At 42.8% G+C, this 15,851-nt stretch overlaps 1 protein-coding gene across 13 annotated transcripts in view; it reads left to right on the forward strand.

Moving 5' to 3' along the window:
• ubr5 (ubiquitin protein ligase E3 component n-recognin 5) overlaps positions 1–15,851 on the forward strand; it is a 33,937-nt gene that overhangs the window by 4,408 nt on the left and 13,678 nt on the right. For 3 of the 13 annotated variants that reach the window (XM_080039418.1, XM_080039429.1, XM_080039427.1), the window contains exons 4-35: positions 1,794–1,870; positions 3,198–3,317; positions 3,736–4,063; positions 4,185–4,344; positions 4,499–4,648; positions 5,445–5,656; positions 5,846–5,962; positions 6,104–6,214; positions 6,367–6,521; positions 7,146–7,263; positions 7,389–7,573; positions 7,713–7,822; positions 8,744–8,856; positions 9,020–9,166; positions 9,292–9,403; positions 9,540–9,694; positions 9,787–9,984; positions 10,095–10,308; positions 10,582–10,708; positions 10,847–10,998; positions 11,524–11,619; positions 12,037–12,163; positions 12,323–12,420; positions 12,768–12,925; positions 13,277–13,368; positions 13,506–13,652; positions 13,794–13,912; positions 14,135–14,261; positions 14,592–14,730; positions 14,924–15,084; positions 15,214–15,453; positions 15,658–15,781. In XM_080039418.1, the coding sequence (XP_079895544.1) occupies positions 1,794–1,870; positions 3,198–3,317; positions 3,736–4,063; positions 4,185–4,344; positions 4,499–4,648; positions 5,445–5,656; positions 5,846–5,962; positions 6,104–6,214; positions 6,367–6,521; positions 7,146–7,263; positions 7,389–7,573; positions 7,713–7,822; positions 8,744–8,856; positions 9,020–9,166; positions 9,292–9,403; positions 9,540–9,694; positions 9,787–9,984; positions 10,095–10,308; positions 10,582–10,708; positions 10,847–10,998; positions 11,524–11,619; positions 12,037–12,163; positions 12,323–12,420; positions 12,768–12,925; positions 13,277–13,368; positions 13,506–13,652; positions 13,794–13,912; positions 14,135–14,261; positions 14,592–14,730; positions 14,924–15,084; positions 15,214–15,453; positions 15,658–15,781 (4,689 nt within the window). The remainder of the gene's footprint in view (positions 1–1,793; positions 1,871–3,197; positions 3,318–3,735; positions 4,064–4,184; positions 4,345–4,498; positions 4,649–5,444; positions 5,657–5,845; positions 5,963–6,103; positions 6,215–6,366; positions 6,522–7,145; positions 7,264–7,388; positions 7,574–7,712; positions 7,823–8,743; positions 8,857–9,019; positions 9,167–9,291; positions 9,404–9,539; positions 9,695–9,786; positions 9,985–10,094; positions 10,309–10,581; positions 10,709–10,846; positions 10,999–11,523; positions 11,620–12,036; positions 12,164–12,322; positions 12,421–12,767; positions 12,926–13,276; positions 13,369–13,505; positions 13,653–13,793; positions 13,913–14,134; positions 14,262–14,591; positions 14,731–14,923; positions 15,085–15,213; positions 15,454–15,657; positions 15,782–15,851) is intronic. The other 10 variants (XM_080039424.1, XM_080039430.1, XM_080039422.1 and 7 more) reach the window with 4 other exon arrangements.

The following is a 15,851-nucleotide window of genomic DNA, read 5'->3' on the forward strand; positions in this document are numbered from 1 at the left end:
ATTACATATCATATCATCATTACAGCAATAATCATTCACCCAGGGATCCGTGTACTATTAACTGCTCACCAATAACTGTTGAGTATAATAGGGAGATTTGAATTCAAACTGGATCACTACTATCATGATTATCTCTGACTTTGCTGTATAAAACTAGGGAATTTACTTATCTTACTTTTTGGTTGTGTGGTAATATAGATTGGATTAATAGATAAGATGTGTTGTTGACATGTGACGCCATGCTGATTAGGCCAATCCAGTTTGAACAGGGTCTTAAAACACACTGAAGAGGCATGTAGTAACTGACCTCCGTTTGTTTATATGAGCTTTGACAGAAACATCAGCAAACTGGTGCATGCATGTGCATGTTCTTTACACATGACATCTTTTGCACGTCTGTCTGTCCTGGGAGAAGGATCCCAGCCCTGTTGCCATTCCTGAGGTTTTCTCTCATTTTTCCCCTGGTTAATGTATTTGGGGATTATCTCCTTCTGAATCAAGGGTCTAAGGGAAGAGGTATTTGTATGCTGTGAAGATTGTAAACCCCTCACAGGGAAACTGTTATTTGTGATACTAGGTTTTTTTAATTGACTTGAATATTGTCAGGATGAGTAGGCAGTCAGAAATTGAGGCTCCATTTTTTTTTGCAATGCCATTGTGGATTATCAAACATAAAGTGATAAATTGTGGTCATTAGATTCATTTTTATTTTCCATTATACAGAATCCCTCTTGAGATAAATGTTTTGTTAAAAAGCAATAAGCATATAGATGTGTGTGTGAAAAGGCAAAAAGGTTGTATATGGGATGTGGATGCTCCAATCATGATTTGTGACCGACCAGATACAGATCATTGATCACAGGGTCTATTTATTTTATTATTAACCAATTTAAATAAATAAAAAAACTTTATATTAATTATGAATATAAAGAAATGGGCAACATGCCCAAGGTATTCCACAATCTCAGAGACACAATTTAAACAATAGTGTGCTATTTGTGTACTAATCGGGTGTAGTCTAGAGAAATTAAAACTTCAGAAAATATAAATCTGTATAAAGAAGCAGCTGAGCAAAGGGGCTTTTTTTAGCTGCTGATCAGCTCAGACTCCCGGCCTGTCCCCGCACACATGACGTTGTGTTGATATAGTTACGTGAAATCCGATATGGCGTCCACACGGATGACGGATATTTAGCCATGTTTTAATGTGGTTTTTCAACTGTTCTCTGCCGTGGTGGAGCGGAGGCAGACTGAAGATGCGTCTGGAAGAATTAAGATGTAGCTTTAAATGTCTGATTAGGTCTGTTGTGTTGAAACGTTTGGGTTGTGTTCCTCCATGAGGGATTATCTTGGGACACACGTGGCAAACAACAAGTTCTCAGACACCTGGTGAAACTGTCTCGCATGTTACGTCATCTGATCAAAATGTATAACGACCCCAGAAAAATCGGCCTATAACAATCGTTTTCCAATCAATCAGACCATCCGTAGGTGTTGAGTGTTTGACTTAATGATGTGGTTAGCATAAGAAGTCAAGTTGTATTTATTTGTATAGCCCAATATCATTAATAGCATTATGCCTCAGGGGGTTTTACTTCTGTACAAGGAAGTGATTTGATGTTTAATTTGATGTAGTATTGAATTCCTACTGTGATCAATTGAATTCCTACTGTGATCAATTGAATTCCTACTGTGATCAATTGTACCTAACATTACAATGCCATTTCTCCTTCTAAATTATTTGTATTCACTAAGTGTGGCATAATAAAAAGAACATGAATGCCTCTCTTTCAGGATGGCCGGGTGTGTAGAATCAGCTTCGCTGTCCAGCCTGATCGCCTGGAGCTCAGCAAACCGGATGGCAACGATGGGTGAGACACTTCTTTATGATTGGCCCTTTCCTGGAAAGTGTTGTAGCTTTGGTACTGAGGTGGTAAACTGATTGTTTGCTGGAGATGTATAGTAGAAGACACAATGAACCTGCTCAGGCTTCTGATGGTTGTTGCTGTGATTTGACTTTGGAGGTTTTTGGCCGAGTATGAAGCATTTGGACTTGGTTTTACTTAAGTAATACTCAAGCTCTTAGCTGCAAATATTTCCATCCATCTGGACTGAAACCTATACCTAAATATATCAGTTATGTTTCATATATCACTGTTGGACTGGGTGACGCTTTTGAGATTATTATAGTTCCAGGGACATTGTGTTGGACCAATGACAATGTTTACCAAAAATGAAATACTTATTCTAATCTTGACACCAGACGACAGCAACACAGTCTCTGCTTCCTAAAAAACATTATTTCTAGCGGCCCTGTTATGTGTTGTGAATGTCTCATTGACAGTTGTCAATATCCTGCCAGCAGTGCAATATCCAGCTGGGATTTTAGGGTTTTTCATGGCCCCTGAAGCAGCTACATATGCAAGTGAATCCGGCTGTAAAAGGCAGAGGAGCTCCCCGCTCCAAACTTTTCTGCAGAACACGTGCTTGGGTACTTGCTGCATACTTGCAAAAGTGATGAGATGGTTTCAAATTTTAATAGCTTTTCAGTCAGCACCACTGTGGGCTGTAGGGAAGCCTACCGAGAGGAGTTTTGCAGGTTGTCGTTGGCAAGTTTGTCAGCTTACTGAGCAAGGCCTAATAAACGCTGTGATTTTGTACTGTGACAACAGTTAGACAGATTGTGTCAGCTTGTTTACTGTTGGTTTAATTCTGCTGTTTCTGTTTTGCACCTGACCCATTGCCCCCATTACAGTATGATATTTAATGTGTTTGTGTTATAATTTGTTGGAAAGTATCTTAATCCTTTTGTAGTCTGTTATATGAAATATCATCTTAATTGACCAAGTGCCCACTTAGAACACATCGGTTAATATCATGGCAGTTAACTCGGACGGCATTCCATTATAAGACATTTTAAAATAGAAGAAAGCACTCACTACCCCAAAGCCCCAAGAACTTAAAAAAGAAGTCTTGACAGCGGAACGAGTTGCAGCCAATTCTGATTCCCAAGGGTGTTGCCATGCTAGTCTCCAAAATACCCCCACCTCTTTCACAGTATAATATGAGAAGAAAATGAATCCTGAACCAAACAATATAATTAAAAAAATTCCTGGGGTGAATGTAGTCTGTTAGCCTATACAATAAAATATAGTCTTGTGTAGGTTTTCTAACTGATGTCCCATCTTTTGTTTCCAGTACAAAGTTGAGCAGTGGTTCAGGGACAGGAAGGAGCTCCAGGCCAGGCAGGACTAGTGATCCTCCCTGGTTCCTGTCTGGCTCTGACACACTTGGCAGACTGGCAGGCAACACCCTTGGGTAAGTTCTGGCAGGGTTGACAGAGACAAATGTGTCCTGTGAAATGCTCTGTGTGTGGAGCATAGCCCTGATGCTGCGGCGCGGTGTGGGTCCATTCCCCATCCAATTCTTAATTCTGAAGAGACAACTCCAGGCTGCTGTAAAATATAATGGATAAATGTGCATACAACAAAAAGCATGGCCAAGTTTTCTTTCAACTACGCAAATTTCTTAATGTTTTGTTTGTTTTTTTTTCGGGAAAGTCACCACTTAATTTGCCCTCTGTCATTGCTACTGATGCTAACTGCTCTAACTTGGCTGTCACGAAAGGCCAAATCCCCTTTTGTACCAGATGTGTGCATGTTTTTGAGTTGTGCTCTGTTAGTCAGATGGTGTGCTTTGGCATCTGCGTCTCATGGCCTTGCTCTGTATGTAACAGGAGTCGCTGGAGCTCCGGTGTTAATGGAGGCAGTGGCGGAGGAGGAGGGAGTGGAGGAGGAGCGGGGGGAGGTGGAGCAGGAGGAGGCAGCAGTGGAGGGGGGGGAGGAGGAGGAGGAGGAGGGGGAGGAGGGGGCAGCAGCAGTGGAGGAGGAGGAGGAGGAGGTGGGAGTGGAGGCACGTCAGGCCGCTCCTCCACAGCGGCTCGAGACTCCCGTCGACAGACCAGAGTCATCCGCACAGGGAGGGACCGTGGCTCTGGCCTTCTGGGTAGCCAGCCTCAGCCCGTCATACCAGCTTCTGTCATCCCCGAAGAACTTATCACTCAGGTACACACTTCCCTTTTCAACCTATTCCTCCCCGAAACAAATTGTACAGTTGACCTTGCACACTTACATTCTAAGCCGCGGTCAAAAGTAAGTATCGTTAATGTATGTTTTCTATTAACAGGCCCAGGTCGTCCTTCAGGGGAAGTCCAGGAGTGTGATTATTAGGGAACTCCAAAGGACCAACCTGGACGTTAACCTGGCCGTCAATAACCTGCTGAGCCGGGATGATGAGGATGGAGATGATGGAGACGACACAGCCAGCGAGTCCTACCTTCCTGGAGGTTTGTCCACCAAATATCTTTGAATTTAAATTGTATTGTATCTAAAAGTAGTACCATTTTCAAAAGATTCAATTGTGATCATTTGAATGGTCTAGAGTTGTTTTTTTCTTCTTCTTCTAAATGTGTCTTCCTTTTGTGTATTTGTCCCATACAGAGGACCTGATGTCTTTGTTGGATGCAGACATTCACTCTGCTCATCCCAGCGTGATTATCGATGCTGATGCGATGTTCTCTGAGGACATCAGCTACTTTGGCTACCCCTCATTCAGACGCTCCTCACTCTCTCGCCTGGGATCCTCCAGAGGTAAGGCAACAATTCACCTTTGACTAGTGAAGGAAAGGCAGGGTTTGGATATGGAGGCTACACTGGTGATGTTGTTGTAGGGAGGAAGCTTTAAAAGTTTATTGAAGATGAGGCCCCGCAGTAGGCTATTTGGAAAGGCACATTTTCTTAATGTGGATTGTAAGACAACAACTTAGCAGTGGTTTAAGATTAGAATAAGACAGATGTTATCTAACTTGATAACATGACTGTAGTGCTAATGTAAAACATCTAAGCATTGTCATAAGAGGAGAAAATATTTTCCTGTTTGCTAAATGTTTACTTAGGTTTTAGAGAAATGACGTACGTAAAGTGAAATATTTTGAGTTGTTTGCTGGGGACATTCTCTCTTCAGTCTGTTGAGTTTGATATGGTATATGGGTGTTTGGTTTTACAGGCTGTGTATGTTTGATTTTCTCTGCTGCATGGCTGCCGTACTGTGAGCTCTCTGAGAAAGGCCCGCTAGGCCCACCTGTCCTAACCTTTAAGGCAGTCTATTCTAAAATACCCTACCTAGCCCAACTTAGCCCATATGCATGGTTTCTTAAACTTCCTCTTCTACCTCACATTTTATTTTAACACAAGCGTGCAAACTCACTCACCCACCAGGTTCATTTTGACTCCCACTCAATCTTCAGAAGTACAATTTAGATTTGCATCACAGTGATTCTAAAGAATCTATCTTTCTCTCGCTCTATTTTTAAACACTTATGTCGACGGGTCTTTCCCAGAGAGTGGCTTACTTCTGTCCCACTGGTGTGACCTTATTGCATACCAGTTCTCCTTCTTCCCTTAGAGCGCGACTCAGAGCTGCTGCGTGAGCGTGAGTCTGTGCTGAGGTTACGCGAGCGCCGCTGGCTGGACGGGGCCTCGTTTGACACAGAGCGAGGCTCCACCAGCCGGGAGGGAGAGCCCAGCCTGGACAAGAAGAGCATCCCAGTCCAGAGCCCTGTGTCCCTGGGAGAAGAGCTCCAGTGGTGGCCCGACAAGGTAGGAGGAGGAGTACACACAGAGCTGTGACGTTGCAAGTGCAGCGTGGATTAAACATATTTTCTTGGATGATCTTGAGATTTCTCTACAAATGGATTGGAGACTACTAAAAGAAATATCAATTCATTGGATATTCTTTTACTTTTGCTTTACCTGACATTTACTGAGATCTCAAAATTATCATTCCAGGATGGTGTGAAGTTTGTGAGCATCGGAGCGATGTTCTCTGAGCTGGTGGCTGTCAGCTCCAAAGGAGAACTTTATCAATGGAAGTGGTGTGAACCTGAACCCTACAGGAATTCACAGGTGGAGGATTCAACCTATGTAAATTGACTTACCAAAATAGCTGTATTATATGTATTTGCATCACTTAAAACATAAATGCATCACATACAGTTTAGTAAGTGTTGGAGATGTCACCAACCTTTCTGTTATTTATTCAACCAGAATCCTTCCATTCATCACCCGCGTGTATCTTTCCTGGGCCTGGCCAATGAGAAGATCACCCTATTGTCTGCCAATAGCATCAGAGCCACTGTCGCTACAGAGACCAACAAGGTAGGTTAAGTTAGCTCGTCCTTGAACATGTGTGAACACAGGCCAAGCTGTGTAACCATGAAACGATTTGAGTAAATAATTGTTTCTATAATTACCAACCAACTCTTAACGAATTGTTAATTAAATCCTGTCTGTGTGTTTGTGTGCTATAGGTGGCGACCTGGGTTGACGACACACTTAGCACAGTGGCCTCCAAGCTGGAGCACAGCGCTCAGGCCTTTCCCGAGCTGCAGGGTGAACGGATGGTGTCACTGCATTGCTGTGCGCTCTACACATGTGTACAGCTAGAGAATAGCCTCTACTGGTGGTGAGGAAAAATGTGTTTTTCAAATACACTGCGTTGAATGGAAGTATAATCTTTGTTTTGAACAAAAACATTGGCTCCTGAATAACATTGTTATCCTGTTGTAACAAGAGTGTTAATCAAAGTCATGCTCAAAATGATAGGCTACAGCCCATTTATCAGCAAATCAAGAGTTGCTCTATAAACAAATAGTGCTGTTCTGATCTGTACAGCTCATGAGTAGTACATTTCCTTTTGATGTTTTAGAATAAATAAAAATGGAGAAATATTTTGTTATTACGTTCTTTGAAAGATTCCTATTTTTTCCACATTTTTGTAGAATATAGGTAGGATTCAGACAAAGAAAATTTAGTTTGAAAATGTAGTTATGGCTTAACACAACCTATTCTCTCTGTTTTTGATTCTTACATTTTGCCTACTCAGAAAAATAACAAGATGTTTAATGTCAAAGAAAACCTTTACAGAACGGTTAGGGACCCCGCGTAACACCAAGCAGCTCTCACTTCATAGAACATTCAGCTGTAGTTACTATCATTTCCTGCAGTCCTGCAAGCAATGTGAATCCTCCTTAAGATGTGAAATAAAGCAAGGTGGTTTTGACACTTGACTGCTTGCATCTGTCTGCAGGGGTGTCGTGCCTTTTAGTCAACGGAAGAAGATGCTTGAAAAGGCCAGAGCCAAGAACAAAAAGCCAAAGTCCAGCGCTGGCATCTCCTCCATACCCAACATCACCGTGGGAACACAGGTAAGACAAGACATTTCATTGGTTTAACTTTGGTCTGCTTGAAAAAAAAACATTTAGTAGTAGGGTCCTCTTCTACTCTTTATTCCAGCTCGTTATAAATGAAATGATCCGGTTCCTTTCTTTAGGTGTGCTTGAGGAACAACCCCCTCTACCATGCCGGTGCAGTGGCCTTTTCTGTCAGTGCTGGGATCCCTAAAGTGGGCGTGCTGTTGGAGTCTGTCTGGAACATGAACGACAGCTGCAGATTCCAGCTGCGCTCACCAGAGAGCCTCAAGAACATGGAGAAGACCACCAAGACCCAGGAAATCAAGTCAGTTCCATTTCATGCAGACAAAAAAAAGCTGTAGATTTTAAGACCAGAACAATCTCCTGTCATGTTATGTGTGTGCACTTTTACAAAATGAATGAAATTAAAATTCTTCTCACTGTCTTGTTCTTCCCCTCCATAGGACAGAAAGTAAGCCAGAGCTGGTGAAGACTGAGATGGGTCCTCCTCCCTCCCCTGCGTCCACATGCAGTGATACCTCTTCCATTGCTAGCAGTGCCTCACTGCCTTACAGTATGTCGGCTTGTCCCTTGCTATCTCTCCCTCCTAACCTCCAGCTCTCTCAACAACACTTGTGCCTTGACTCTCCTCTCTATCTCCCAGGCACAGAACCAATTTCTCCCTCACTCTGTGCTCATTAGTCCTTTGACTTTGAAACAGATGGTGCACAGGCTTTTATCAGCAAGCTTTTTTCCCCTCCTGCATGTCTTCCTGTGAAAGAAGTATAGCCAGCTCACAGTATATACTGTGGTCTATTTGGTTGTCTTTTTTCTTCCTTTTATCAAATAAACCTTATGGCTGGCTTTTTTAAAGGTCACCTATTGTGCAAAAGGCACCTTTTCATGGGTTTTCCACATTAATATGGGTCCCTGGTGTGACTAGAGATTCACAACGTATGAGAAAAAACAACCCTCTCTCCTTTTATCCACCTCCACCTTTCTGAAAACCTGTTTTCAAAAACCTCATTCAGATTTATCTCCCCTATGTCATTAGGGGAGAAGCCACGCCCCTCCATTACCAACCTAACTTAGAACTACATTCACCTGTGATAAGCACAACACCAGATAACCCTCAATCTAACTGGCAGTTAGATCCAGGGCCAATCGGGGAAGACTGGGCCTTTTGGAAGGCGGGCTTAGAGACAGGTGCAGGAGCATCTCAGACAGAGGCTGAAAAGAGGAGATACAGTTTTTTTTTGGACAGTTTTTTTGGACAGTTTTTAGTAAAACCCCTAATAAAACATTTGCTGACCATGAAAATTAGCATAATATGTGACCTTTTTCTCAGTCCACATTAGCGTTTTATTTCACCTAGTCGGCAGTGTATTTATAGTGTCCATCAAGAGTGTGATGCTGGGAATCATGATTAAAATGGTTCATTTGAATATTCTGTGATAAAAGAATTAAACGTTTGAAATCCCTCACTTACTTGCAGAGCGAAGGCGTTCTACCCCGGCTCCCAAAGAGGAGGAGAAGGTGAATGAGGAGCAGTGGCCTCTCAGGGAGGTGGTGTTTGTGGAGGACGTTAAAAATGTCCCTGTAGGAAAGGTGGGTGCATCTATATTGTAATAAGGCAATACATAGATCAAAGTTTCCAAATGTCCTGGAATAATAAGTAATGCGGTTTTTTGAGTCTCCCTCCCGCGATTTATCATCATGTCCATGTCCAAATAAAATCTACTATCATAAAATCGACAATATTATGTCCTAGGTTCTGAAAGTGGATGGCGCGTATGTTGCTGTGAAGTTCCCGGGGACATCAACCAGCATGAGCAATCAGAGCGCTGCTGCCCCCACTGACTCAGACCCATCATCACTCTTGCAGGACTGTAGGCTCCTCAGAATAGATGAGCTGCAGGTAGGGACATATATTTTACCAGTATTGCTTTTATTATTATGATCTCATTATTTGGAGTTCCGAGTTATCTCCCTTCCCGACCTTCATATTCTCTTCCTTTTTGTCTCCTGTAATCTCTCCCGAAGGTGGTGAAAACTGGCGGGACTCCGAAGGTTCCTGATTGCTTTCAACGCACACCTAAAAAGCTCTGTATCCCAGAAAAGGCAGAGATTCTGGCTGTGAATGTCGACTCCAAAGGTAAGTCTTTGTCTGTGTTCCTATATGTCAGGGTTTTAATATATTATTTCTATATATGCCCATATGCATTGATTTTATTTATGTAGTGGTATGTCTATTTGTATTTACAAACCTTTCATTTCTCTCCACCTTCCAGGAGTCCATGCAGTGCTGAAAACTGGTAGCTGGGTGAGGTACTGTATCTTTGACTTGGCCACAGGCAAAGCTGAACAGGAGAATAACTTCCCCACTAGTAACCTGGCCTTCCTGGGACAGAGTGAGCGCAATGTGGCCATCTTCACTGCAGGACAGGTCAGATCATCTGACATCTTTTAACAGTTTTGCCAATAACATATTAAAATCCTTACTATATATTAATCCTAAATGTTGACATATTCCTACAGGAATCTCCCATCATCCTTCGAGACGGAAATGGCACCATCTACCCAATGGCTAAAGACTGCATGGGTGGCATCCGAGATCCTGATTGGTTAGACCTGCCTCCTATAAACAGCCTGGGAATGGGGGTGCACTCCCTGGCCAATCTCCCCTCCAACTCCACAATTAAAAAGAAAGCTGCTATCATCATCATGGCTGTTGAGGTAAACATGGCCCTTAAGTTTCGACCAAAACATTTGTAAAAGAGCACAAAGCAATACCTTCTAATTAAAGATCAGATTCAGTCCTCACTCCTCCTCTCTGTGTCCTTCAGAAACAGACTCTGATGCAGGACGTGTTGCGCTGTGACTACGAGGCGTGTCGGCTCTACCTGGTCAAGCTGGAGCAGGCTTTCCTGTTGGATCAGGGCATTGGTCAGGCGCTCAGTGCTCTGCTGGATCATCGCTGTGATGGAAACCGCAACATTCTGCACGCTGCCGTCTCTGTCTGCTTCCCTGTTAGTAACAAGGAAACCAAAGAGGAGGAAGGCAAGCTGCTGTTTTTAATAAATCAATGATCTCTCAGAAAACCAGGTCCAACGGAGACAAAAATATAAAAAATGGATTTAGTTTTGAAATGAGTCCAGAACAGATTTGGACATTGCCATATTTATTAAGAGATTTTTTTTTTTTTTTACCACCAATCAGCGCACACAATTCTTTTTTCAAGTCTGTTCACCTGTATTTAATTGCTCCCCCCCCCCCCCCCCCAGAGACTCTTGCTAAGCCTCCATGCTAAGACACCCCGTTGTTTCATTTCAGAAGCTGAAAGGTCGGAGAGAAACACATTTGCAGAGCGTCTGTCTGCTGTGGAGGCAATTGCCAATGCCATCTCTGTGGTTTCAAGCAACAGCTCTGGAAATAGGACTGGCTCCTCCAGTAGCAGAGGGTACATAACTATGTATACTGTATTTATCCTACACACAATATATATGGAATAATAGAACACAGAAAAAGAGGGTTTTCAGCAATATCAAAATACATGCAAAACTGTGGATCCTGACTTCTCATGTATCATTTTCACCAGGCTTCGTCTGAGGGAGATGATGCGTAGGTCTTTAAGAGCAGCAGGCCTCGGCCGTCATGAGTCTGGCCCGTCATCCAGCGACCACCAGGACCCTGTGTCACCACCCATCGCCCCACCAAGCTGGGTCCCTGACCCCCCACCCATGGACCCTGGTCAGTGCATCCTTACAAGGCTGTGGATTCAGGATGATCTTTGTCTGCTTGATCTTAGCGCCATTTCAGGCCAACACTGTTATTGTGACATAAACATTCATTTAAATGAGGCGACTGCAAAATGTGTAGTATCTGTGACTACAAGATATTCTGGCCAAAATGAGGTCCTTTCTTTACTTTTGTTACAGTCCACCACCCTCCTGCAAATGCAAAGTGTGTACTTTGTAGCTTTGTGTTAATGTGTTATTTATTTACCATGTAAGCATCAAGCCAGAGGGTGTGAAAGAGTCCTGAATTTGTTTTTCATCTCGTCACTTGAACCTTGTAACAGCCCACCCACACATGTGCAACCTCTCGAGTTGTTTTGCCATAGTTGTGAGTCCGAAGGCAGTCTTACAAACTGTACAGGGAAGTCTGTGATAATGAATTTAGCATCTTCCGTTCGTTAGTGAAGGTATTTTCTTTCTTAACTTCAATCTACAATCCTATTAATATTGCATCACTGTGTTTTTATTTGATCAACAGACGGTGATATTGACTTTATTCTAGCCCCAGCAGTGGGTTCCCTCACCACTGCCTCCACTGGAACCAGCCAGGGACCCAGCACCTCCACTATACCAGGTATAACAACTTCCTCATAGACGAGGATTGAGACTATACTACAAAACAACCCACTACTACATCCTATCTGCATTATGTACTAAATACTATGTAGTGCATAACATAATATTTATAAAAAACAGCACACAAAAATAGTCTACTTTGAGTATACTTTATTTTGTCACTTTTCTAGTGTGAAAAAACTACATACTACAAACCTACTTGAAATCAGTATGTGGTATAGATTGGGGAAACGGCAAATGTTTTTTCACTAATAAATAAGATAAACAGTCGTTATTGTATTTTAGGATAGAAAAATATAGGGAAATAAATCTCCGGGACTAAATGTGATGTTCTAGTTTCTTTTGGTGTACATCATCTCTGTGGTACCAGTAAGAATGTTCCTTTAATCTAATGGCTTGTCCTCTGTTATAAAAGCAGGCCCTTCCATGGAGACATCTGTGGTGGAATCTAAAGACAGGAAGGCCAACGCTCACCTCATCCTAAAGCTGATGTGTGACAGTGTTGTTCTGAGGCCACACCTACGGGAGCTACTCTCTGCAAAGTGAGATTCTTTATCTCTGACATGATACTCATAAATTATTTATTTTCACAAAACAAATACAATTTCTTGGGTGTATGATTGCGTTGATGTATCAGCTGTTCTTTGTTTACTCACTTGCCTCTCCCTCTAAAGTGCTCATGTGTATTGTTGTTTTGACAGGGACGCCCGTGGAATGACCCCATTCATGCTGGCAGTCAGTGGGAGAGCTTACCCAGCAGCCATCACTGTGCTGGAGGCTGCTGAGAAAATGGCTAAGGGTAAGTTAATGAGTCATTTTTCTGCTCTGTTGTAAACCGTTTGTCATTTAAACTGCCTGCTTACTATTAGTTACAAATATAGCGTTGTAATGTGGTCCATACACAAAGCGAATGGGCCAGAGAAATACACATAAAAGGTTTGCATGACCAACCAGTCACCCCCTCTGTGAATCCATTCTGAGAAAGCGGCGTGCTTTGTGTGAACCTGGTTAGGTAACAGCTGCAACAGTGGAGGTTATCCATGAGTTATGTGACTCCTGACCTTTTTTTTGCAGCTGCCCTGCTTTACAACAGCTTTTCCTCAGTTTCCACTTTGTCCTTATGTTCCGTAAATGTCTTGAACACAGTGGGTGACCCGGGCATCGCAGAGAAGGAGGATGCAGATTCTGTCTTCATGGAAATGATTTGCCCCTCTGGGACCAACCCTGACGACTCGCCCCTCTATGTTCTCTGCTGCAACGACACCTGCAGTTTCACTTGGACTGGAGCCGAGCACATTAACCAGGTCAGTTACAGCTTTTCCAGTTTTCTTCACCACATCTTCAACACTCTCAAACATTCATTTGGGTCTTCTAGAAATATATTTTAATGTTTAAAAGACAGTAATATAACTGAACTCAATAGGCTCAATTTCTTACTAAAGAAACGGAATAAAATATTGGCAGGAGAATGGGGAGCACAGACATATTATACATGCCATGCCAAATTCCATAGCTTTAGGGAGTGCTCCTTTTACCACTGCACAAGTGCGACCTCGCTTATTTTGGAGGCACTGTTTGTTAAGGTCTTAAGATATATATAGTTCACTTGAAAGGCGTCACACAGACATTGTTCATCCCAATGACTTTGTATTCAGGACATCTTTGAGTGTCGGACCTGTGGGCTGCTGGAGTCCCTCTGCTGCTGCACCGAGTGTGCAAGGGTGTGTCACAAAGGACATGACTGCAAGTACGTGCTAGTTTTGAGTGTGGCCTGATTTTAATCTTTGTAAAGGTTTCTATCTTTTTAACTATTGCTTTTTTTATCACTTGAATTTCAAACTAGCTTAGCTGTATGATCATACATTTGCTTTTGTTCTTTCCCAGGCTGAAGAGGACCTCTCCCACAGCCTACTGTGACTGTTGGGAGAAATGTAAGTGTAAAACACTGATAGCCGGCCAGAAGGCTGCTCGCCTGGATCTGCTGTACAGGTTACTGATAACCACTAACCTGGTCACAACACCAAACAGCAGGTAAGAATGACCACCACATTATCACCAGTCTCTTTTGTGCTTTTTAAGTAAATTACTGCCGGTATTTCAGTAGAAACGAAAGATACTTTATATTGTACAAGTAAGGATCTGTTTCCGACCGATTTTTGTTTCCATCTGCAGGGGAGAACATATATTACTATTCCTGGTGCAGACTGTTGCCAGGCAGAGTGTTGAGCACTGTCAGTACAGACCACCACGCATAAGGGAAGACAGGAACCGCAAGGCTGCTAATGCAGAGGGTAGGTTTTCAACCACTCTCAACTGTAACCCAACTTTAACCATCAGTATAGTCAACATTCATATTAAAATAATATAATTCTTTTTTTCTTTTCTTTTTATTAGATTTTCTTTTTTAAATGTAAGAAATAATTATAACTAACTGAGGTCAAGGCTGCAGCTTTTTAAAGAACTGCCTTCAATGCATTTGGTGTATGAAAGCATCTTCTTTTTTTCTCTTTCAGACTCTGATATGCCCGATCATGACCTAGAACCTCCCCGCTTTGCTCAGCTGGCTCTGGAGAGGGTCCTGCAGGACTGGAATGCCCTCAAGTCTATGATCATGTTTGGTTCTCAGGAGAATAAAGACCCGTGAGTATTACAGCGACACGCCACTGCCAGCACAGTTTGTTTGGCTGCAGCTTGAAAGACGGTCTTATTAGTTGGTCAAAGAATCCAAAAAATTTAACACAAAATCCTTAACAACAATGTTTGTGGTCCCCATAAATATTGTTATAAATGCTATATTATCCATTGACCTCTTTGTGGATGGGTTTTGCCGTCTTTTTTTTTTACCATCCTGTGACATTGACATTGATTAAATAGACTGATGGACATCATCCAAATATGACAAAAATATGTAGTTACTCACATAGTGGGGTTTGTATGTATGTTTTTAAAGTATTTTTTTGTTTGTCCTAGACTTAGTGCCAGCAGCAGAATTGCCCACCTCCTGCCTGAAGAGCAGGTCTACTTGAATCAGCAGAGTGGCACCATTCGCCTCGACTGTTTCACCCACTGCCTCATCGTCAAGTGTGCTCCTGACCTCACCGTAAGTAAAGTCAGTTCACAGTCCTCTCATCTTCTCTAAGCATTACACACCAAATATTTGTGTACACATAACGTTAAAAGACATCTCCATTTCTGAGTAATTGTTCCTTAGGAAAACACCAAATGTTTTTATTCCCTTGCACTTATAATGACTTATTCTTAATTACTTAAGTCATCAAGAGGTATTTTTTCTTCTGTATTAGTTCATAGACACCTTGCTGGGTACACTAGTGAAGGAGCTGCAGAACAAATACACGACTGGCCGGAGAGAGGAGGCAGTCAACGTCACCAGGAGGTTCCTGCGCTCTGTAGCCCGCGTGTTTGTCATCCTCAGCGTGGAGATGGCCTCATCCAAGAAGAAAAAGTAAGAACACACAGCATTATGAAGGGTTAATGCAAAGTTTTAGATAATAGCTCCAGGAATGAATTGGAATTTAGCTCTTGGAATGCATACATATGCTCATTCTGCCTTTTCTTAATCTCCTTCCCGTAGCAACTTCATCCCACAGCCCATTGGGAAATGTCGGCGAGTGTTCCAAGCACTGCTGCCCTACGCTGTGGAGGAGCTGTGTAACGTGGCAGAGTCGCTGATTGTTCCAGTGAGAATGGGTATAGCCAGGCCCACTGCTCCTTTCACTCTGGCCAGCACCAGTATCGATGCTGTTCAAGGCAGCGAGGAGCTCTTCTCTGTGGAACCGCTGCCTCCGAGACCTTCACCAGACCAGTCCAGCAGGTCAGTCGTGTTTAGTGCCTTTTCATTTTTCCGTTTGTGGCAGATTTTTTTTTTACTGTGTTAAAAAATGTCTTTGTATTGCATCGGCGACTTGGTACTTGAGTCATCTACTAGATTTTTAGAGTAAACCAAGAGGAAAGGAAGCCGTTTTTTCTTCTTGACTAAATATAATGTGGTTGTGGTGTTGTGCCTCATGTTTTCCAGCTCCAGCCAGACAGCTGCCTCTTATATCATCAGGAACCCCCAGCCTCGGCGCAGCAGCCAGTCCCAGCCGGTCAGAGGAAGAGACGAGGAGCAGGATGACATCGTGTCAGCAGATGTGGAGGAGGTGGGGAGCCTCATTATAACATCATTAAGGCCATAACGAGCTTTGCATGCAAATGAAGCTGTGCATATTG

This window comes from Ammodytes marinus (assembly GCF_949987685.1).
Source record: "Ammodytes marinus genome assembly, chromosome: 13".
NCBI classification, from domain to species: Eukaryota; Metazoa; Chordata; class Actinopteri; order Uranoscopiformes; family Ammodytidae; genus Ammodytes; species Ammodytes marinus.